We start from the raw sequence: 23,002 nt of genomic DNA on the forward strand, positions 1-23,002 counted from the left end.
AAGCAGTGCCCTCTCTCCTGAAAGGGCCTTTTATCATGGAAACAAAACTTGATTCTTTCTGCTGAAGGAGTGTAGTATTTTGCTTAAAACTAGGTTTTGTAGTTACTTTGTTAATTATTCATGCAGATAAGGACCTACTTGTTGCTCTTTTTTGGCTTTGTCTCTTGAGTAAATTTATATTTATGTATATGCAAACTTTTAAAAATATTTTTTAATTCCTATCCACTAAAATATTTTGAGAACTGTTACAGCACCAGTTTCTTTTGTGCTGCAAGTTTCTATAGCAGGCTGGGAACATCAGGAGAAAGCAAAAAAACTTCTCTCCTTGCCTGGGGTAAACACTTGACAGCAGTCATAATATTGTGTAAATGCTAATTCCTTCTATATTTCCTGTCATCCTTAGCACATAGGTAGATTGTCCTGTTTTGGAGTAAAATGATGAAGCAAAGAGTATTCCTGCACAGGCATCTGTGAGGTGGAAATGTCTCCTGCAGTGACAGGACTGTTGTGTGTTGGCCCGGCCTGGGTAGAGATGAACACCGGGCGCTGAGTGGGAGGAGATGGCTGAGGCTCATTGTTAAAATACCCAAAATATTGGGTATTTTAGGGCAAGAGAAGTTAACATATACTGTCAGTTTTGCGTGGATTGGGTTTTTCTAGCACTTAAGGGCTATAAGGTCATGTTATACTACTGTAGTTTAAAGGTGGTAAGTACAGATTAAAAGGGATGGTCTGCATTCTAGATTATTGTTGAGAAATACAGGTAATTGATAGTTTCATACCTATTGTCAGGTAAAAGCTAATAGGACTGTAATGTTGGGGTTCAGTACAAACTTACTGTCAGATGCCTAGTGGGAATATGAGAATGAACTTCTGTGATCCTGCCACTTTCAGAGCCTTCTTTTTTTAGTCAGTGTTTGTTTGGGTAAACCCCATTACGTCCCTGCCCCCTCACTTCCCAGGACATTCAAACTGTTGGATAAAGAATAGTCACTGAGGAGTTTGTATAAAACTGGAAGTGAAAAAGATGCAGAATTTTGCTCTGACAGAAACGGTAAAGAAGGCCAGACAAAAACAGTAAAAAATTATACTGTTCACAGTATAATTCACATCGCTGTGTGATGGTACTTTGGGGACAGACACTTGGAAGGAGAAACGTGTGTAAGGTCCAGGATAGGACTTGTACAGGAGCAAGTGGACACAGAATACGTACACCTGAGTTTGGAAAAGGAGAGCGTTGGCTGGAGGCTGTAGAATGTGCTTTCATAGTGCCTGGCAGGCTGCTTTTAATGTGGGCACGTGTGTGTGTGTGTGTTAGGGCACAGTTTCTGATTCCAGGGACTGGGCCCAAGTCATGTGGTGCCTTTTACTCCTGGGTGTCCGTGGGTGTTGCAGCTTAGGTCTGGTTTTATCCTGTATATAAGTAACTTAAAATTCCTTGTCACTGGTCTCTAACAGTGCATAAACACATAACTTGTGTGATGCTTCGGAAGGAAACAAAGGAGTGTGGGCAGCAGGGGAGAGGGGGATTCTGTCCCTCTGCTCCACTCTGGTGAGATCCCATCTTCAGCCCTGGAGACCCCAACACAAGATAGACATGGACCTGTTGGAGTGAGACCACAGGAGGCCACGGAGATGCTGCCAGGGCTGCAGCCCCTCTGCTCTGGAGCCAGGCTGGCAGAGCTGGGGGTGCTCACCTGGACAAGAGAAGGCTCCAGGGAGAGCTCAGAGCCCCTTGCAGGGCCTGAAGGGGCTCCAGGAGAGCTGGAGAGGGACTGGGGACAAGGCCTGCAGGGACAGGACCCAGGGAATGGCTGCCACTGCCAGAGGGCAGGGCTGGATGGGATCTTGGGCAGGAATTGTTCCCTGTGAGGGTGGGCAGGCCCTGGCACAGGGTGCCCAGAGCAGCTGTGGCTGCTCCTGGATCCCTGGCAGTGCCCAAGGCCAGGCTGGACAGGGCTTGGAGTGACCTGGGACAGTGGGAGGTGTCCCTGCCCATGGCAGGGAGTTGGAATGAAATTGTGTCTAAGTTCCTTTCAAACCAATCCTATGCCTGCTGTGTTCTCTGGAAATTTGTTGCAAGGGAAGGATGCTCAGTGTACTGAAGACAACCTAATAAATTTATAAGTGGAATCCTGCTCTTCACCTGTCAGGAAAATAGTTCCCCAGTCCTCCCCAGTGCAGCATCCATGGAGGAAGTGAGAGTCCTGCAGGGCTCACTGTGGGTCACACTTGGAAGGATTAGTCTTGTTTTGAGGTACATTTCCTTGGTCTTTAAGGGCCCATTTCCATAGTTTTTGTTAGAACCTGGTTCTGTTCGGTAGTTTGCTGGAATATTCATGTTTATGTGACTTTTGGGACAGACTGAAAATATCTATGAAGCAGCTGTTGCACTGAGCCTTCAGAGCAGGACTGGACCTGTGAGAGATGTTGGATGCTTCCCATCCTTGCAAAAGTCATTGCCAACTGTCCACCTGGTATTTTTTTCCCTCTTAAGCTTACTTTTGTTTTCTTTATCTGAAATAAGGTAGGAAAAATAAGAGAAATAAGGTAGGGTTCAGGTGCTCAACATTTTTCTAATTGTTCAGTTACTTATTTACTTAATCACAGGTAAATAATCTCAGTAGGTAAGTGGGTGGGAACCAACCACATTTGATCTCAATGACTGACCATCTTTGACTAACAAAACAAAAGGAATGTTATAAAGGAATCACAAAAACCATGCTGTGGGTACATGTTAGAAACATTGGTCAGAATTTTGCAGGTGTTGTCTGTAGGTCTCCAGAGGATGGAGTTAAATCCTACTTGCTGGCACAGAGCAGTTTGCTGTTAGTTGTGCTCCGTGTCTGGTGTCACGAGAGGCTGGTTTGGAGCTGGTTTAACCAGGTCTCTCAGGGAACAGGATGTTGTTTCTGTGCAAGGCTTGAACGCAGGGGATCTGGCTTCCCTAAGAGTTTTAGCAGACGGCAGAAATTACCTGTGAGTGTTTATACAAAGGGTGCATTAGACAGCAGGCCCTGACATTGTCAGGGTTCAGCTGAGTTGCTGCTGGATTAGGTTTCACAAGGAAGCAGCCAAAGGCAGAGGCTGTGCCAGGAGCTGGTGCAGCTCTGCAGTCAGTCTGTTGGCATGAAAACACTGAGGGTTATTTGGGGCATCCTTCCATTCCCTTGTGGATTTTACACTTGCAATCTTGATGTCTCAGCAGACTGGGCATCTTTTTTTCTGTATCTGAAGTTAATCTGCAGTTCTCTTGCAGCCCTTTTCTTCATTTCCTCTGACATTTGTGCCACGATATCATCATTGGACTCCTGTGTCTGTATTTGGTCTTCTGAAATGTCAGGAAAGCATAAGGAAACTTCCGTGTCAGCTAAGGCCATTACAGAGCCAAGCAGTGTGATTAAAAAGGGCTATTTCACCACAGAATTCCTTACCATAACAATTAGCTTTGTCTTCTAATGTCCTTAAGCCTAACAATAGAACGTAATAACTTAAAAGTAGTATATTGTTAGAGGAAAATAGCACATTTTCCTATGCATGCTTACAAATTTCTTTAGAAAATCCCACAGATCTGGCAGAGACAAGGAGAAGTTGGCTGAAAGAGGTGTGTCTGGGGCTGAATTGCAGCTTTTTTATTGCTCTAAGACAGTCTTGAAAGCATTTTAGTTATTTTTAAACCTACACTACTAAGAACCTGTAATGGTTGGGAAATTGCAACCCAAAATGATCTTAATATGTAATGTTATAATTGATAGTAGCAATTGTGGAGATTGGAGATAGAAGCAGAGCACATAAGTATCCAAATAAATATCCTTTTCTTTAAATATTTTAATGATTTTTATTATTAATATAAAATTATTCCTTTCAGAGTAAACTTAAATAAGGTAACAGTACATGAATTGTCTGCCTTAAAGAGAATTTTTCACTCTTCACTATGATGCTGTGTTTGGAAAACTGGCTGCTTGTTAGCTGTATTAATGGAGGATTGGAAACATCTTCTTCCTTCTTGTCCCCAGGGGTGGAGGTGGGAATAGCCAAAGAAATCATGAGGGTCTTCATTTCAAACCTTACAGTTCATCCATTGACATTTTCTCACTTTCTGCTCTCTATCCGCAAGACTTTGTACTGATGAACTTAGTTAAGTCTTTGCCTTTGTTCCCCACCCATGAAGTTTGCAAGACTGGTCAGAGTTTGTGTTTTAGCCCTAAATTTCTGACTGTTAAACGGGGCTCTGTGCAGTGCCTGCTGTCTGTGAAGGCAGAGGGATGTCCAGAGTGGAAGTAGAAGACCTCTGAGTTACTCATGATGTGTGCCAGCCTTGGAAACCTCCTTGGCTTACTGAAATATTTGCTGTGTGGATTGTGTATGTGAAGTTCACTTCTTGTTTGCATTTCCTTTCAATTTAGTAGCAATAACATACTTTCGTTAGGATTAATTTTAAAAAAATGTTCTTCCCTTCAGGACACAGCTTAGGCTACGGCTTTGTGAACTACGTAACTGCAAAAGATGCTGAAAGAGCAATAAACACGCTGAATGGCCTCAGACTTCAGTCAAAAACTATCAAGGTAGGAGCTCTTCAGTCATCTGTGAAAACAGCATTGAAATAAACCTCATTCTAATGGTAAGGTTTGTGTGCTCCCATGAATCTGGGAGGAGAGTAGTGAAGTGTTTTGAAACAGCTTAGTATTTGAAGGTTCCCTTTCTTCATATTCCCACCATTTTTACAGCAGCAGAGGGACCATTATAGATGGTTGCCAGGCGTTTAACTCGTGCACAACTTGGATGCTTCGTAATATTTCTTGTAAATCTTGTTAGTACACGTGCACTCCTTTCTTTATCCAAAACAACAGCCTGTGCTCTATGTGTAGGATTTGCTCCTGCTGAGGTGATCTATGCAGCTTTCTCCACTACCAGAAATTAGGACAGAAAACTGCACTCTACTTGTGCCATCCTTTTATGAAGCTTTAAAAAATGTACTGGCAGGACAAGTTCCTGATGTAAGCTCAGGTCCAGTGGCTGAGTCAGAACTTGGGATTCTTCGTTGGCAAAAGTGTTTGCTGGGAGCATTGGTGTTGGTCTGTTGCTGTCTCCTTACAGCAATGCTAATATAGTTGTTATCTCTTGGGTTAGCCCAAAAGGAATGGCCTTATGTAGGGACATGCCCTTTCTCCTGTTTGGTTGATTTTTCCCTATTCTCTCTTGGTCCCATTTTTTTGAACTGCAGTAAAAATGCATGTGTTGGTAATGGAGGAATTAATTAAATTGGCTCATGACAATAAATGGATCTTCCCTGTTAATACTCTGAACATGTATTTTCATTTCTTTTAAAGGTTTCCTATGCCCGCCCAAGCTCTGAAGTTATCAAGGATGCTAATTTATATATCAGCGGCCTGCCCCGGTCAATGACACAGAAGGATGTAGAAGATATGTTCTCCCGTTTTGGGCGCATCATCAACTCACGTGTGCTTGTGGATCAAACCACAGGTGAGTTCTGGGACCTTGGCTGTGGAAAACTGGAATGTACAGCATGTGTTTGGTGTTTTCTGAGACTGGCAGTACCTAAACTTCAGTAAATTAGACTTGGACAAGCTAATCATGACATCTGCTGTCAGCCAGTGATAGAATTTTAACAGGATATCCATGTTCAGTGATTTCTTTTTTAAACACAGAATGACTCACACTGCCTTTTCCAGCTTACAGCCCAAACCAAGACCATATTAAAATAGGATTTTTGTCATTTTTATCAGCTGCTAATTTGCCAAATCTACTTTCTTGCTCTGACACTTGCTGGCACTGCAATGCACTGTGTTTCTGGGCCATGTGTGTAACCTGGAGTGCTGACCTTACCTTGAGTTTACACACATGCAGCTCTTATCCACTGGTCAATTCCAGGCCATAGTTACAGATTTAAAGCAAAACAAAAATGTGTTTTGTCTTTTGTACCAGCCTGGAACTCACTCACTCAATTTTCTCATATTTTAAACCATGTGAGATGTCTTACAGGCTTCTGTGGTTACTGCTAAGCAAAGGAATTAATTTCATACACTTAGTACTGCCCTGAGAGTTCTAAATGTATTTTGTGTATCAAAAAACAAAAACCAAAAAAAAAAAAAAAAAAAAAAAGAGGGGTGAAGTTACCTAGTTAGGCACTTGGCTCAGGGGAGACCAAAGTTAAGGTTTTCTTTGTGATGGCAGTTCTGACTGTTAGTGTCAGAAGTTTAAAGTTCTTACCCCATTATTTCAGACAGTATAACTGTCTGGCTTATACTGTCACCCAGCTGTGCTGTGGTTTTACTGGTAGCCCATATGTCACGTATTAATCTGGAGAGAGCTTTGTTTACAAATACACTTTTTCATTGATTATGCATCTAGTGTATTGGAATAGAAGACAATCTAATTCTAGCAATTGCACATTTAACATTTGTAACTGGGATGTGCATTTATACACATGAGTTCAGAAGAAGCTTTCCTGCTCTGTGAGGAATCTGCTGTAGTTCAGAGTGGGCCACTGGCAGCTCCTGGTGGGCTCAGTCTGAGTGCAGGCTGAGAGAAACCTGAGGTGACTTGGTGAGATCTGGGGACTGACATGTCAGACACTTCATGGTTGAGTGAGGAAAATCCCATCCTGACTGGAGAATATTATTTGTTTTGCCCAACTCTGATACCTGCATGGCCTTGTCCCTGGTTATGTAGGACACAGCCGTAATGAGAAGCAAGAAAAAGACTTGTGGAGCACAGCAAACTTAGTAAATGCAAGTCTCAAAACTAGTCATACCTCTCTGGCAGTCCCTGGGGTCTGGAGAGCATCTGGATTTGACAGGGCTGTAAAATGAGATGATAGAAGTCATACAAATAAAATCTCCCCAAGAATAATATAGTTTTCATGGGTGTGCTGAGGCCTGATGCTGTGTAATTCAGCTCAGAACACAGCACCTGCTTTCCCATAGCCTTAATAATGCATTGGCTGAAGAGTGGGTTCTGTTACATCTCACAGTTAATGCCTACAGAGCCTGGGCTTGCCGTCCCACCAGGAGTGTGGCTATGCCTTGGCTTTAAGCCTGTCTTTCATATCTTGATCTGCTCCCACTTAAGACACGTTTGAATTTGTACTTAGCTGTACCTTCTCAGAGAGCTGGTACTCCAGCTTTTGAAAACTATTCTGTTTAAAAATACACTTTCTAAAATATTTAAGTTTTAAATGAATGCTTTGAGAAGCACTAGGATGAGCAGCATGAAAGTGAAGGAGTCACAGTAAGCTGAGCTCTAGGATAGGCCTTGCTGAGTTCCCAGTGATGCTGGGCCGTACCCTTGCCCTGCAGGGAGGCTGATCTCAGTGGTACCTGAGCATACAGTGCTGTCAGTTCTCTCTGGTGAGCCCATGTGTTGTTGTTTATCAAAGTGCAATCACACCTTGTTTGCTTCAGGCCCAGGTCTTGACGTGTTACATTTACTTCTGTGAAACAGAGAAAATGATCCTCAACTGTTACCAACAACAGTTTATGATTTTGTGGTTTATGATAAGCTTAACTTCTGTATCTGGCTTTGAAGGTGGTCCTGGGTGGATGTGAAGAAAACAAAGTATCTGATACATCCCTTTCTGAAATAGAGCTAATGTTTGCATTTGGTCTGGCCACTGGAGTGCCATTTAAACAAATGTTCCCTTTTAGCTGCACTGTGATAAACTGTGTTTTCAGCCTAAGGTCAATTCACAGATGAGAAGCAAGGGGTGGAGAGGAGAGCTCACAAGGCATAACGTGTACCTCAGTCAGAAGGAGACAGCATCCAGGGGCTTTTGAAAACTATTAGACTAGGAAGAAAATACACAACATTTTAACAGCTGTGATATTGGTTTGGTACAGCTACCAAGAGTTAATTCTTCATTGATTTTATGAATAAAAATAATCTATGTGCCAGCTGTAAATAGCCTATGTGGTGCAGGTGAAATTCTAATCTCTCCATTAAAAAAGATAGAAGTCCTTTACTATAGTCAGACATTTGTTCCCTCATCTCTGAACTTGAGTGTGTTTCTAGCATGGAAAAATGAAAACATTTGCAAAAATGTATAAATTCTGTGTTTGTGGGTGCTCTTTAGTGATAAAGTAATTGGAACTAACGGGTTTGGTTTTGTTTTTAACCATCTGAAGTTAATTATTTATTTTTTTAAAACTTAATTTAAAATGTTGAGGAGTTTTTTGTGAATGGAAATGTCAGTTGGTGATGAATATAATGGAATTCTACCACATATTTTTTTAAGTGTTTAGTCACTGTGGTTGTTATAGCTGAAATGAGTGTGCTAATTTGTCTTCGGTTTCTTAATTTTGTAATTTATCCTCCAGCTGCTGAAGAAATATAAATGTAGAGAACTTGAAAGCTGTGACCATAGAAATACTGAACTTTTTTTGGGTTTTGTTTTCAAAGTTATTTTGAGTTTATCCTGAACTTCAATTTTTTTTTTGTTTGTTTTTTTTTTATTGGTTTGGTTACAAGGTTTGTCCAGAGGGGTCGCATTTATCCGGTTTGACAAAAGGTCAGAAGCAGAAGAGGCAATTACAAATTTCAATGGTCACAAACCCCCAGGTTCCTCCGAGCCCATTACAGTGAAGTTTGCAGCCAACCCTAACCAGAACAAAAATGTGGCACTGTTGTCGCAGCTGTGTCATTCACCAGCTAGACGGTTTGGAGGGCCAGTGCATCACCAGGCACAGAGATTCAGGTAGGTTAGGAAGAATAAATGCATTTAAGGCTGTGCTCCTGTTCCCGTGGTTGTGTGGGGAGCTGTGCCCCCACAGCTGGGCAGTGACACCTTCACTGCAGCATGTGTGAATGAATACATAGTGCACCATCTGTCCTCGGTGTTATGTAAAGAAACTGTTGCATTAAAATGTGATTAAAGAAAAATCTTATTTGTAAAATTTATATTGAAGTTAGTATGTAAAGGTACCTGCACTCTGGTGTCTGTTTCCACTACTGGGTTACAGTGAGGGGACAGCAGCAGCAGGTTCCAGGTGGGTGTTGGTAGGTGTCTGTCTCAACAGATCCCCATTCTGTGGTTTATATATCTGAACACAGATAGAATTTGGCAACTTAATTAAAGCTCTGAATGGTTGGTTCCAGCAGGGAGGTGTTACAATAAGAAAGGAAAACCTTATTTCTGACACGGAGGTTCTGTGGGATTCCTGTCTGCATTGCAACCTGTGCAGGGTTCTGCCTTCCCTCGAGGCCTCAAGAGTTTACTGATGAGAATATTGAGCAGTTGCAGCTTCCTGTCTGCTTCCAGGGCTATAGAAGACACTGTGCTTTGTCACAGAAAACTGCTTTGGTTGCTTTGAATATGAATTGCTTGAATTGGAAGTGCCTTGGGTGTTCGTGGAGGAAGCTGATGGTTGGAGGATACTCTGGAAAATGCAGTGTATTGACTGTCTTGCAGAGAAGCAATAGGCTTTGAGATGATATATGTTTCTGAGAGTGGTGGTTCCTTGTTGAGAATTTACACTTTTTTTATGTTCTACTGTGAGGGATCTAATGAGCTCAGTAAAGTTGGACTAAAATCTCAGCCACCTTTTAGCTGTGCTGCTGTTCCAGTGTTGCTGTCTCCTGTCCACAGTGCTGTACCTCAGCATGTTGAGCACAGCTCTGTGTAATGGGTCTCCAGAGAAAATCTGTACTTTGTAGTCAGTTGTGATTTTATACTGAGAGTGGTTGAGCGGTTTGCCCAAGGAGACAGTGATGTTTCTGTCCTTGGAGATCCTGAAACCTGGCTAGAATTGATACCAAAAGGGATTATCTAATTTCTACTGTGCCTGTGTAGTTTTAGCAGGAAACAGGGTACGCAGGATCTGCTTTCTCAGCAAGGATGGTTGAAAGATAAGTGGAAGGCATCTGGCTTAGGAATGCAGCTACAGCCAAAACAAGGACTGAACCTGGGAAACTGGGGAGAGCTTTACGGTAATGAGCAAAATATGCACCTGGTGACTGTATATAAGCAACACGCTTATAGAAGATGACGTGCACACAAGGTGGAGTTGTCCCCTGTGCAACCAGGCCTGTCATGAGTAATGAATGCCCTTCTGAATGCTGCATTGGTGTTAAGGAGTTGTATTTGACCGGTTTTTGGTGAGTTTTGGTGACAGGATGAGCCTGAGCAGCCTGCTCCAGGTGCCTTGCTTCGAGCAGGGGCTTTATTGGAGGATCTCCAGAGGTCCCTGCCAGCCTCGGTTGTTCTCCAGTTCTCTTCAGCTGTAGCCCAGGGAAGTCAGCTCAGGCAGCTCCTCCTTTCCCTGAAGCAGTCCCCCAGGCTCCACACCAAACCTCCTGAGCCACGCCGAGGAATGAAATTCTGCATTGTTTGCATTTAGGTGAATTATTAAAAAATTAACACATCTGCCCTTTGTCTCAGCCAGGCCTTCAGTGTGTCCGGATCCTAGTAAAATCTTTTTCATTCTTAATGTTCTTAATTTACTTGTACATTTTCATCATCATTCTTCCCCCTAAAATTTATGCCAGGATCAAAATGCATCAGAATAAGGAGTGCAAATAATATTCACATCCATAATTAAGAGACCAAATGCTTTTAATTCAATCCTGTAATGATCACTCAGGAACAACAAAAATTATTTATGTATTTATATTAAGAGTTGCTGGTGAAACTAAATTTTAATAACCAGTTTGTTCATTATTCTCTTAATGTACTATTTAGAGCAGCATTAATGTCAATTGTGTGGATTTCATAGAACCACAGACTGGTTTGGGTTGGAAGGGACCTTAAAGCTCATCTTGTCCCTCCACTGCCATGGGCAGGGACACCTTCCACTATCTCAGGGTGTTCCAAGCGCTCTGCAACCTGGCCTGGGACACTTTCAGGGATGGGGCAGACTCACACAGTGTTTCTGTAGGCTTGGGGTGTCATAGTGGGGGTTAAGAGGAAGAAAATGTTCTGTCTCTGTTCCATTCCTGCTGCCCTGGGAGCTGTGTCCTGCTGGATGTCTGTGCCCAGTGCTTGTTTGTCAGCACACGTTGGCTGGCTGCTGCTCCCGGGGGCAGACCTGCTGGTGGGGAAAGAGCTGAAGATTTTGGGGTCCCACAGCCTGGCAGAGGTGGGAGTAGAGCAGTTGAGGTAAGGCTGTGCTTTCAGGAAGACACTGGACACAAGAGCCCCCAGTTGACTTGCAGACACAAGCATTTCATCTGTACCTTGTCACAGACTTGTGAGAGCTCCAACACTTACTACAAAGCTTCCTTCCCTCAATCACTCGTGCAGGCATGTCTGTACACGTATGCACAACGCTTACACCATGGGGTCATGGAATTACTAAGTTGGAAAAGACCTCCAACATCATCAAGTCTGTCCCACTACCCTTCGTATTTTTTAGTGTTAGCTGCAAGTTCTTCTAGTGAGTCTGTCTTCCTTGAAGGATGCTGAACTGGAGGAGTTGTGATTACTCATGCTGTGGTTAAGCTCAGGAACCTGAGTTTGGGCTGAGTCTTGTTTGTTTTGGTAGTGATCAAGACATGATGAATGGATAAGCAGCTTCCACAGAGCCTGCAGTCTGTATAAATTAAAGTTGTGATCTCTGCTCCACAGAGGTTGAATACGTAACCTGATATTTTGATTACATTTCATCTCGTTTTATCAGAATCCTTGTAAATCCAGGATTAAGCCTTTAGTATCTAATTTGTAATTATTAATTTCCTACAGATATTTCTCCAACCCTTTGTTTAATGTTCTTTTAATCCTTTTGAGTTCCTGTGGTGTTCGTGGCTCACATCAGGAACTGGTCTTAGTGCTGTGTCCCACTGGATTCCTGGACTAATTCAAAGACCCAGGCTCTCTGCTTCCATCCAGAGGGAATGATGCCACAGCATGGGGTTGTGTCTGGAGGACAGATAAAACATCTGGGGCAGGGATTTCTTTAGAGTGTAAGATTTGTTTACTTAAAGAAAATAGCAGATCTCCAGGTGCTGAACTGTGATGAAATGGAGGGGTTTAGCTCCTGAAGCATGAGGAGGCTGTAAGTCCCTGTAAGTCCTGTGCTTTTTCAGCTCACCAGGGCTTTATACTAGAGCAACATTATTTCAAACCTCAGTTATTGCCAGTTCCGTTGGCAAATGCCAAGCTTTCAGACTTACTCAGGGTTGGAGCCAGTTCCTGTAATGGGCATAACTCTCCCAGTATCAGCCCATGAGTTCTGCCCTGAATGCCTGAAGGGGAGCCATTTCTGATAGTTCTTTGATCCAAGGGGAAATGCAAGAAGGCTGTTTAATCCTGTCAGTGATACAGTTGCTCAGACAGCTCCTGTACGCCTGCTTGGTTTCACTCCAGTGAAATGGTTTACATTTTCAGTTTTTAGACCAATTTGTAATTTGGGTGCAAGGTGAGTAGAAACCATTTCATTTAGTGAGTAGAAACCATTTCACCCAGAGTAGTATTTCATCAAAATTCTGGAACAATATGGGAGTAAAACTCCAGTTGCTTCTGTTCTTCCTTACGTGGTTGTTTGACCCAATACCCTGATTTTTTCAGGCTTAGGGCTCGTGTCACTGAGTTCTCAACAAGATTTGTGTTGTCCACAGCAGATCTTTTCTGTCTGTAAGAAAGACAGCAGAAGAAGTTGCTTGTCAGAAGGACATTGTCAGTGTAGCTGAGCTCCTGCTCTTTGTGGAACTATTAAAAAATAAAAAGCTGCCAAGCTCAAGTGCAATGGCAACACAAGCTGGGATTAAAACTGATGTTCCTGCTTATTGGCATCCCTCCTGTGGTGCTGTATGGAACTGTCCTCAGAGTGCAGGCAAAAGAGTTCAGCAAAACCAGCACAAAGCTATGTTAGGGGAGGTTTAGGTTGGATATTAGGGAAAAGTTCTTACCCCAGCATTGCCCAGGGAGTGGTCCCGGCCCCAAGGCTGCCAGAGCTCCAGGAGCGTTTGGACAGCGCTGCCAGGGGTGCTCAGGGTGGGCTTGTTGGGGTGGCTGGGCAGGGACAGGGGCTGCACTGATGGTACCTGAGGGTCCCTTCCAGCTCAGGAGTTTCTGTGGTTCTATGAAAAAAATTTATAGGACTTTCATAGACCTAAAAAGAAACTGCTTTCATTCAGGAATGTAATTTCTGAGATTACATCCTCCAGTGAGTTAAATCTCAGGATCTGTTAAAGGAAGCAGTCTGTTAATTGCAGAGGAAGCAAAAGGTCATTTATAGAAGAAGCTTATAAAGTAAAAAAGAGTTATGATGGAAAATACACTGTTGTTGATACCTAATGCCCCAAGATATTGGTGTATTAGGTTAGCATGGCTTGAAAGAACCATCCACAAATAACACTGGCTACAGACTCTTTGGGAGGGCTGAAAAGCAATGTGGAGGAGACAGTATAAAAATAATTTCAACAGAAATGAGGACACCAGCTGTAAGTGTGCTAAGACTGAAATAGTTCAAATTACAATATTAAAGGAATTTTAAAACCACTTTCTCTGAAACATCCTGAATCTCTGTTGGCATTTGTGTTTGCTGTAGTAGGACGGTCTTTTAAACATCCTTAATAAGTGTAACTTTCTAAAGGTCATCTTAAATTGGCATGGCCACAAAAATCTGTCCTGGTAGGACAGAGAGCTGTGTGTCAGCTGCTCCGGCCCTGCTCATGCAGGCTGTTACCCTGAGCTGAGTGAGAGATCTGGGGTTCCTCTTGTGCAGAGTGAGAACAGACATTCATCAGATTAGCTGAATAGTATTTACTGTAGGGTTTTTGGTTTTGTTTTTTTTTTTTTTTAATTACTTTTCTAATATTTTAGGGCACTTGTTTGGTTTTACCCTGTTTTGTTTGGTTTGAGTATTTTAATAAACCTGTAACATTTTTGTGAGTCAGGGCAGGAAGAGAGGACAATCTGTTTGAAGATAAGTGTATGCAAAAAGCAGACACACTTGCTATTTTAAATTGTCTGTTACAAGCATTTAGATTTGTTGTTTTCTTGCATTTAACACCAGTTGCTCTCCTACAAGTGATTGCAGTCCTTGATGTGGTGTTACTGGGCTCCTGGGCAGAGCCTGAGCCTTTGGAGCAGGCAGGGCAGAGCTATACTGACTGCTGGAACCAACGTCAGGCAATTCTGAGCTCAGTGGTTTGAGAAGGGATTCAGGACTGGTGATCTGTTGAGATGGAAACTTGACAGATATTAAGATAAATTCATCCTACCAGATTATTACTCACTTGGAAAGAAGCTACAGAACTGAAGGTGTCTGTCAGAACAAGTAAGTAAGAACAAGAATCAAGCATGCAAGCACAGGAATATTTATATACAAAGCCAAAAGACATACCAGAGGTGTCACCTCTTCATCAGATCATACGGGTTGGTATGTCTCATTCACCTTGTGGTACTTCTAACTGCTTTTTCAGTTTGGCTGTAGTACAAGGCTTCCCAAACTTGTTTTTTCTTGGGGCTGGCTGTCAGTGAGTTGCTGCAGCTCAGGAGTGTCCCACTGTGCTCCGGGAGCCCCTGGGCTGCAGAGCAGCAGCGAGGGAGGGATGGAGTGTCACTTGCTCTGGGGACAGGAGAGTCCAGGAGCTCAGGTGTCCAAGGCAGGGAGCTCTGAGCACCAGAGAGCCTGGGGGAGATGGGCAGTGAGTGGTTCTCGTGTGTGAGTGCACAGTGTGTGTGTGAGTGTGCACTCCCCTCCCTCCCTGTACTCCTCGAGCCCTCCCTCCTCAAGAAGGGCAGCAGCAGCTCCTTGATGCAGGGCAAGAAAGAGTCAGAGGGGAAGCATTTGGCACTTACTGCAGCATTCACTGCCCAGACATCCCTTCCCTGTTTCCTCCAGGTCAGCAGAGAATCAGGATCTGCCACCGCCCTGCTCTTGGCAGAGAGCAGCTCGTGTACCGCTTTTAAGGGGTTTGCAAATCACCAGTGGTACACCTCAATTTGGGAACCCCTGGTATAGTATCATTATATTTCTATGATCACATGACCTCATATTTTTAAATAATAAATAAGCACAAGGGTTCAAAGTGAGTTTTTGACCTTAACTTTCACATTTCCTGGCCTTTGAGTGCTTAGCTGTGCAACCCTAATATTGCACTGAAATATTCAAAAGCTTTGATTTTCTGGAGTGTAGGCCAGAAATAGAGTAAAGGGAAATAAAAATGTGGGTTATAGGGAAAAGAAATTAATACAAAACAAGACATAAAAAGGAGAAGATTTTTGCTTTTTGTTATGCATGAATCCTGCTGAGGTATTGTGAAGGAGGCAGGATTCAGGAAGAACGGGTAGGTGATTTTAAAAATCCAGTAAAGTCAAATCTGAGTTTTCCTGGAAAAATTATTAAAACCATCCATACACACTGGAATAATAAAACTGCACCGAGCCTGCTCATGTTGTGAGTGTTTGCCTGCACCTGCTGCCTTTGGGTGGAAAGGGAGTAGGTTTTGTTCTGCTTCACAAAAGAAGAAATTAATACATACAATCTCTACTCCTAAGAACACTCATCCCCTGCCCCAGCAAACCCAAAGAAACTGTTTGACTTAAAGTTTCCAAACGTGTTCTTTTAGAGGCAAGAAAAGGAGTATGGGGTGAAAAAAAATCTCCTTCTGTGAAAGAAGTGGGAGATGCCTGAGGGTGTCTGGGGCTCTGGGGAGGTGCTGCCTGTGCCCCCGAACTGAAGCAGTTCTGCAGCAATGCCCTGGACACTCTGAGCAGCCTGGCTGAGTTCAGACAGCCATCCAGGTCCCCTGGGAAGGTGATCACGTAATCTAGCCTTGCCTGTTCCTTGCCTATTTCTAAGGATAGTTCCCTGTTGATAAAGCAGTTGGAATACTTAACTTTTTTTTTTCTGGCAGCTGTCAATTGATTGTCAATTTGAATGGGGAAACATTTATGTGGCGGTTTTGATGTGCCATGTATAAAATATTCATTCTCAGTTGCTTCCCATTCAAGTTAATTTGCTTAATTGAACATGAAATATTGTGCTTTTTATTTGCTAGGTTCTCTCCTATGGGTGTAGATCACATGAGTGGGCTTTCTGGTGTAAATGTTCCAGGAAACGCATCTTCTGGCTGGTGTATCTTCATCTACAACCTTGGTCAAGATGCTGATGAGGGAATCCTCTGGCAGATGTTTGGCCCCTTTGGTGCGGTTACCAATGTGAAAGTTATTCGAGATTTCAACACCAACAAGTGCAAAGGTTTTGGTTTTGTGACCATGACAAACTATGAAGAAGCTGCAATGGCCATAGCAAGTCTTAATGGCTACCGCCTGGGGGACAAAATCTTACAGGTTTCCTTCAAAACCAACAAGTCCCACAAATAACTTGCTCGTGCTTTTTGTATGGAATAGATAATGGAGTGACAGAAGTTGAAACATTTTTGTTAGTGTAAAACTCATTTTGCGCCAATTTTCACAAGTGTTTGTCTTAGTCTAAATGAGAAGTGAAAAGGTTTTATATTCTGGGATGCAACTGACATGTTCAAATGTTTGAAATCCCACAATGTTAGACCAATTTTAAGTTCCTTTAAGTTATTTCATTTAAAACATGTTAAAAATCCCCTGAAATCTTAAGTAGATTGCATTAACTAGACCCTCTGGATGGTGGTAAAATTGAAGCATGCTTTCACTTATGAGACTAACATTTGTTTCATTGAATGTTGTCTGCAAAAACTGGAATTTTCTGAAAAATATCAGGCTGAATTAATTGATTTTCTTTGGTTTTATGTTGTTCTTCATACCCATCCCCCTGTCCTTTTGTTCCCCCTCAGTTTTAGTAGTATGGAAGAAAAGTTGAGAAATACTAATGTTTTAGTTGACAGTAAATTGTTTGATAAATTAATATTCATTACTCTGTGTCTAGTTGAGGATCAGGCTTTTTTAAAGTCAAGGTCTTGTAAGTAGTAGCATGCCAGCCTAACTTTAACACCATTGAGGAGGTAAGTTGCACACTGAGCAGTGGCCAAGCTGTCCAATTCACAGGTTTTAGAAACGTGACTTTTAAAACCCACTTTGAGAGGAATGGACCAAAGAGTTTCAAAGAAACTCCGGGAAGATTTCAGAGTCAAAATGAAACTCCAAAAAAACGAGTGTGAATATATGTTGCTACTTTATCAGACTGAATCTCTTCTGTCCAAATATTTAATGCATGGTGCACTACTTACTGGTACATTATAATGCAGCAAGATACTTATTCATTTTCCAAGATCATTGTAGTTGGAATTCCTTTGGCAGTTCTATTTTGTAAAGAAAAACCAGTTATAAACATTTGAGCATTGTATTTCTCGCATCCCTTCTAATGAGTGCTAGTTTTTCTATTTTAATAGGATTTTGTTTTGACAACTAGCTTTACTTACTGAACACTCAGCAGAAAAGTACTTACAACTTGCAAGTTAGATATTAACCAAAAAACCCCTTTGATTTGTAGATTTAAAGATTAATCCCCCAGGTTTTCTGCAGACTGCCTTGAAACTTTGAGTTGTTCTGTTTCTGTTAATTTTCTTTTGCTTTTTTGTGTTTTTTGTTTGTTTTTACTTTTGCATTTAAGAACATTAAATTTGATTTTGTTTTGCTCAAATTTTGTTTTGTTTTTTATTTTCTGTTCTTTTTTTTGCTAAGTATTGCACAAAGTGTCCAGCTTTCAGAGTGCTGTTTAAGGAACTGTAGCTCCGCTTTAAGAGAATTTTAATTTGCTGCTTTGACAGATGAGTAGAAGAAAAAGAATTTTGAAACAAGCACCACAATAAATCTGTCACATAGAAATGAGTGTCACAGACTGATGTAACCCTCAGGTGTGCTTGGGTAGGAAACTGGGAAGGCTGACCCTGCCTGTACAGGTGTGTGAGCTGCTGTGCACAGCTAGAGACTTGGCTCTGGTGTTTATGTAGGTAGGGCAGGTGTGGAAATGAGGTCTGTGGCAGTTTAATGCAGTGTCTCCTTGTGTTGCCTGAATCTCTACCAGCCCCAGAGTTCATTTCAAACTCGAGAAGCCAGTCCATGCTGCCTGCTCGTCTCACTCCATCCCCAGCTGACCTTGCCTTGTGCTTGCTGCCGTTTTTCCTCTCCTTTTCCTCTCCCTGCCATGGGATCTGCACAGCCTGAGGGCTCCCTCAGCCTCCACATGTGTACGAGCTGGTGCCCATCTCCAGGGAGGACCTGTGGGAGCTGCTGATGTTCCTGGACCTGCCCAGGACATATCTAAACCCTACAGATAGGCATTGACCCAGCGAGCAGCCGTCTGCTGGATTTGAGCTCATGTGCAGTGAATGCAGGTGGGATTTTTCCTGTTAAAGCATCCAACCTTGCCTCTCCTGCCAGTCTGTTCCCTCCCCATCTCTTGAGACGCTCAGTGCTCTGTGGAATGGTGGCTGTGACACAGCAGCCAGCCCACTCCCACCCCCTAAAGGTGCTCTTGGCTGTCAGAGGTTTCCTTCCACCAGTTCATCACCATCCATTTATCACGTCTATGATTATTTCCTTTCTGCGTGCGAGGAGAGCTTGGGAAGCGTTCTGGGTGTTCTCCCAAGTTCAAGCTGTGTAGCACAGAGAAGTTCTCTTACATGTCCCGTCATTGTTGAACCCTGCACTGTCCTGTTCCACAGGAGTGGGCTGTAGTCATTCCCAGGTCCTGTCACTCTCTCTTACTTTATTCCATTTAAGATGAATTTGCTGCTAAACTAAAATGGGAGTTGCTGTTTATCACAATATTTAGCGGGAGTTCAGACTTCCAGCGAGTGACCCCTAAACGTGACTCTGTATCAGTAGTGGTTCCAAGCACACTGGCCATGGCAGCAGCACATTGCTGTGCTGCCACTTCTGAAAAACCCTCTTCTCTTGGATGCTTTTTGGCATCACTGTTCCTTTCTCTTTCCACTGCTTCCCTATTTTTCCATCCCTCATTCTTTGCTAAGTGAGAAGGAAATGCAGGATATGGTTTTGTACTGCTACTACAACAATCTCTTTTAGGAAAGGTCTGATTCCAGCTTTCTTTGATAGTTGCTCTGATAATAATTTTCAGACAATTGGTATGAGCAAAGCACTGCTGCTCGAGTCAGGAAAAGAGGAAAAACTCCTGCTAATATCCAGAGCTGATAGCAGAAGTAGTGTATGATCTGTGCTATTCTAACAGTCAGTAAAATCTTGGCATAAATAGCTGAAGTCCAGTAAAAATTGTGTATATGTTCTTGATGCTTTTGGTCCTAAACCAAAATGCTTGTGCATCCTACTGGTAAAGACCAAAAGGAAACTTCTGGGGGTGGAAACTAAATTCTAACAAGACATCTGCCAGGAGTTTTTCTGCCCAAAAGGTAGGAGCAGCTGGTTTCCTCCTCACATTGCTTTGAAGCTCTCACTTGGACAGACCTGTTTCAAGAGTGGTTTTGGCCTCTTAATTCTCAAAAAGTGCTCTGCTTTTTCATCCATCCATTTGATGGAAGCTGGGTGTTTCTGTCAGGTGATGCTTCCATCAGTAAGTGCTTACAGGATCTTTGTAGATCTGAAGGCTGTCTCAAAGCAGAGGTCTCACATTGCTCATGAGATTCAGTGATCTCATTGAGGTAAGAGTTGCTGGACTAGGATGTGATAATCAGATATTGGAGACCTGAATTTTTTCGTCTGTACTGTGAGATGTGCTACAGGAACAGCTGAGATGGGAGTGGTTTTGGGTCCTTTAGAGTAGGTTGAGTCTCTTGGGACAGCCCCCAGTGTAGGTTCTGAACGACCAGGTGTAGTTCCTGCTGAAAACACAGTTGTTCATGCTGCTGTCACAGGGTCTTATGTATAGATGCTGAGGGGAGTCACTGCATTTGCTTTCCAGATGTCCACATGAATGGAATTCACCCTGTGCAGAATGCTGGCCATGAGCCTCATCACCTGTGAACCTCCTGTTAACCATTAGCACATAGGGAAGTCACACATAAACATGGAAGAGGAATCTCTGTATGGCCTGATGTGAGCTGGCAAAGGCACATGTAGATCCTTCAGGTGAGGGGATGGCAACACCAGAAATTCAGATGTGAGCAGAATCCAAGCAGCTCAGTGTGTTCAGTTTTCAGTGATTCCCTGTTAGATGATGTCTGTGCACTGAAATGTTGGATTTATTTTATTTTATTCTTCAAGCTGCATTATCATAAATTTGGTTTACTTGAGCTGCTCCACTCTCCTGTCAGAGACTGGCCAGTGGAGTTACTGTTACCTCCTGAGCCTTCCTCTGCCAGTCCCTGCATCTGTTCTAGCTCTGGGACCGGGAAAGGCTTCAGGATCCAGCTCTTAGGGTTAGGGGAGAAGTCACATCACCACAGTGGTGTGTGTGGCCTCACAGCTTTTCCTTCCTTTTGCTTGGATACGTTTTTGTACATCTGTATCATGTGAGTATGAAAACCATGGAAAATCCAGAGACAAGTCACTGGAGCAGGATAAATTGTCACCGCAGGGAACACTGGTTGGTCAGTGTGTGGTCACTTGCCCTTGTCCAGATGACCAAAGGGTGTTTGCATGCAGAGCACACCTATTTTTATAGGGGTATTGAACATTGCAGTAATGTTATTTATACAAAGCAGTTAAAAATCTTTTTAAAAAAAGTTTTTTAAAAACTTGGTATAATTTATAGAAAGAATATCCAGCAGTCAAAACCAAAATGATGAACTAACTGTGAAGGTGATCCATTATTTTAAGGCTGAGTTTGGAAAATGAATAGTCCTTAAGGTCCTTCAACATTTGTTACAATTCCACGTTGCTTTAATGTTCTGGGTAAGGTCAATAAAGTAGAAATTCTTCAAATACTTCAGAAGAGATTTTTTTTTTCAGTGCATTTTAAACGGCAATAATTCAAATTCCTTTTTGGATAGTTTATCATTACATATGTGCTTTAAAAAAACAAACTTGGAGAATGTCCCCATGGTTACTTTTCTAACACAATATACAGGTCATATGATAAACCGTTTATTCAAAGTAGCCTCCTCTGATAGCTCTGCCTGCAGAAGGTTAGAGTTTGTGGGAGGTTTTTAACACACAGCTCTTGTGAGTGCTGGTAGCCTGGTTCAGTCACATAAACATGGAGCAGTTTGTCTGGAGGCTGCCTCTGTCAGAAGGTCACCACATTTTTTATTTCCATAATGAAGAAATGTGTCCTTTGTAACTCTGTCGATGAAGCACCTTATTGTTATATTTCTATGTTTAGGCATCTACAAATAGCTTTAGAGGGAAGGGACCAAATTCACCTCTAGCATAAAGAAACACCAACCCCTTGAGCTCTCTGAGTGGAGCTGCACTTGTGTTTTGGCTTTTTCTCATTTTGTTTTTATTTTCCAAGAGATGAATTTGTCACCTGAGGTATTTTAATCTCTATTTGGAAGCAGGAGAGTCTTTTTGTGCCTTCGGCAAGTTCCTCTAATGTAGCTCTGCACTTCTCAAGGTTGACTGCTCAGCACAGTAGAATGGATAAATCCAGAGCTCAAGAGGACAGTGGTTATTTTCTCTGATTATTATATTTATTATTACTGGGTTTCTCCTTACTAATATAAAAAAAAGAAAAATGTGGAGTTCATAAAAAGGGTCTCAATTCCCTCCCTCTCGCTTGGAAGAGGCGGTGCCTCCATGACAACCAGTGGATTGAAAATCACCGGTAATTTCTGAGCGTCCGCTCGTAGGTTGATCAGGTACGGCGTCATTTCAGTGGTTGCTGTTTGTAGTAGTCTCATGTAGTCCAACAAAACCAAACTCAAAGTGTTGCTTTCTCATCCTGCATGATTCAAAACCAGTCCAAGTCTTTATGATCTCTAAAGCATAACTCACCACCCCATGGGTGGGTTTGACATTCAGCTCTGGAGATTCCTTCTAGATCACTCTCAATGAAACAACAACAAAGGTTTAGAAATATTTTTCTGTTGAGTGGAGTTTTCAGAACTGAAATTCTGTTTTGTTGCTAATGATGGGAAAACAGTACTGGTAGAACTGCCACCTGAAACCTTGGAAAATTGCTTTTGTGTTCACATTTTAGAATCTCAATATTCTCCTACTGTTGTTCCTTATTTCTAAACATTTTTGAGCAAGTTTTTAGTGGTATGGCTGAACTTTTTCACTTGGTCATTGAGAAGAAAATGACTTGAGACATTTGAAACATAAGTTGGGATAAACCTTTATTTGATGAGTAATTTGAATAATACTGTACTTCTAGTATTTTTATTGATTTCCTTTCCTTTAACTTATGTAACCTTTTGTTTATAAATTAATCTGTTTGTGGGACAGAAGGTTTTATCAATTGCTTTCCATACTGTACAGTATATGGTTACACATTTTGTATATTTAGTGTGTTTTTAAGTTATTGATTTGTTTTATATCAAATAATTTATTTTTCAGGTACCATTTTCATTTAAACTTTGTTTTTACATGGGTTTACTTTAAATAAAGTATGACACTGCTTTCCAAATGTCTAAAATGAAGTTGAATCCCATTGTGTTATTTTGAGATGATTTATGTAAATTAACTTATTTTAGAAATAACTGCAAAAATGTACCAAGTTCATACTTTGGTTGTGCTTCAATTCAAGTGCTTGGAAATTCTCTGCAATGATTTTTGAGCAGTTTGAAAAAAAATGGAGTTTTCATATTGAAACAGTTCAAAGATTTGTTGATGAAGCAGCAGTTTTGTAGAATCCTGTGGATGGAGTTATGAACATTGTTTTCTACATGGATTTTCAAAATTAAATGAAACAACTCATAGATATTTTACACTGGTGTTAAGACTTAAATGACATTATCTATGTTAATAGTGCAAAGGAGTTTTTGTACTTTTGCCACATGTTCATGGCTGGTCTTGTTAAGCACTTGTTTGGAACATGCTTGGGATGCTTTTACTTGAGCCCTGTTGAAGGGTGATGTACTTCAAAATAGAATTAGGCTTTTACTTAATTGTTCATATTTTGTCTTTTTTCCCTGCAGGAATTGGATTATTATTGTGCAGTTTGGAATTTGACATGTTTTCAGAAGAATCTGAACTGTGTTCAGGAATAGGCCAATCAAGGTTCCTCCACTAAAGATTTTGTAA

The 23,002-nt window shown here is 41.9% G+C and overlaps 1 protein-coding gene across 2 annotated transcripts in view; it reads left to right on the forward strand.

Annotated features, from left to right (window-relative positions):
• Positions 1-17,537, forward strand: part of ELAVL1 (ELAV like RNA binding protein 1) — a 38,703-nt gene extending 21,166 nt beyond the window's left edge. For both annotated transcript variants that reach the window (XM_041465244.1, XM_041465245.1), the window contains 5 exons: positions 4,462-4,565; positions 5,331-5,484; positions 8,488-8,713; positions 14,802-14,915; positions 15,961-17,537. In XM_041465244.1, the coding sequence (XP_041321178.1) occupies positions 4,462-4,565; positions 5,331-5,484; positions 8,488-8,713; positions 14,802-14,915; positions 15,961-16,285 (923 nt within the window). In that variant the 3' untranslated portion in view covers positions 16,286-17,537. The remainder of the gene's footprint in view (positions 1-4,461; positions 4,566-5,330; positions 5,485-8,487; positions 8,714-14,801; positions 14,916-15,960) is intronic.
• Positions 17,538-23,002: the final 5,465 nt, after the last annotated feature.

This window comes from Pyrgilauda ruficollis, unplaced genomic scaffold, assembly GCF_017590135.1.
Source record: "Pyrgilauda ruficollis isolate IOZ18807 unplaced genomic scaffold, ASM1759013v1 scaffold188, whole genome shotgun sequence".
NCBI classification, from domain to species: Eukaryota; Metazoa; Chordata; class Aves; order Passeriformes; family Passeridae; genus Pyrgilauda; species Pyrgilauda ruficollis.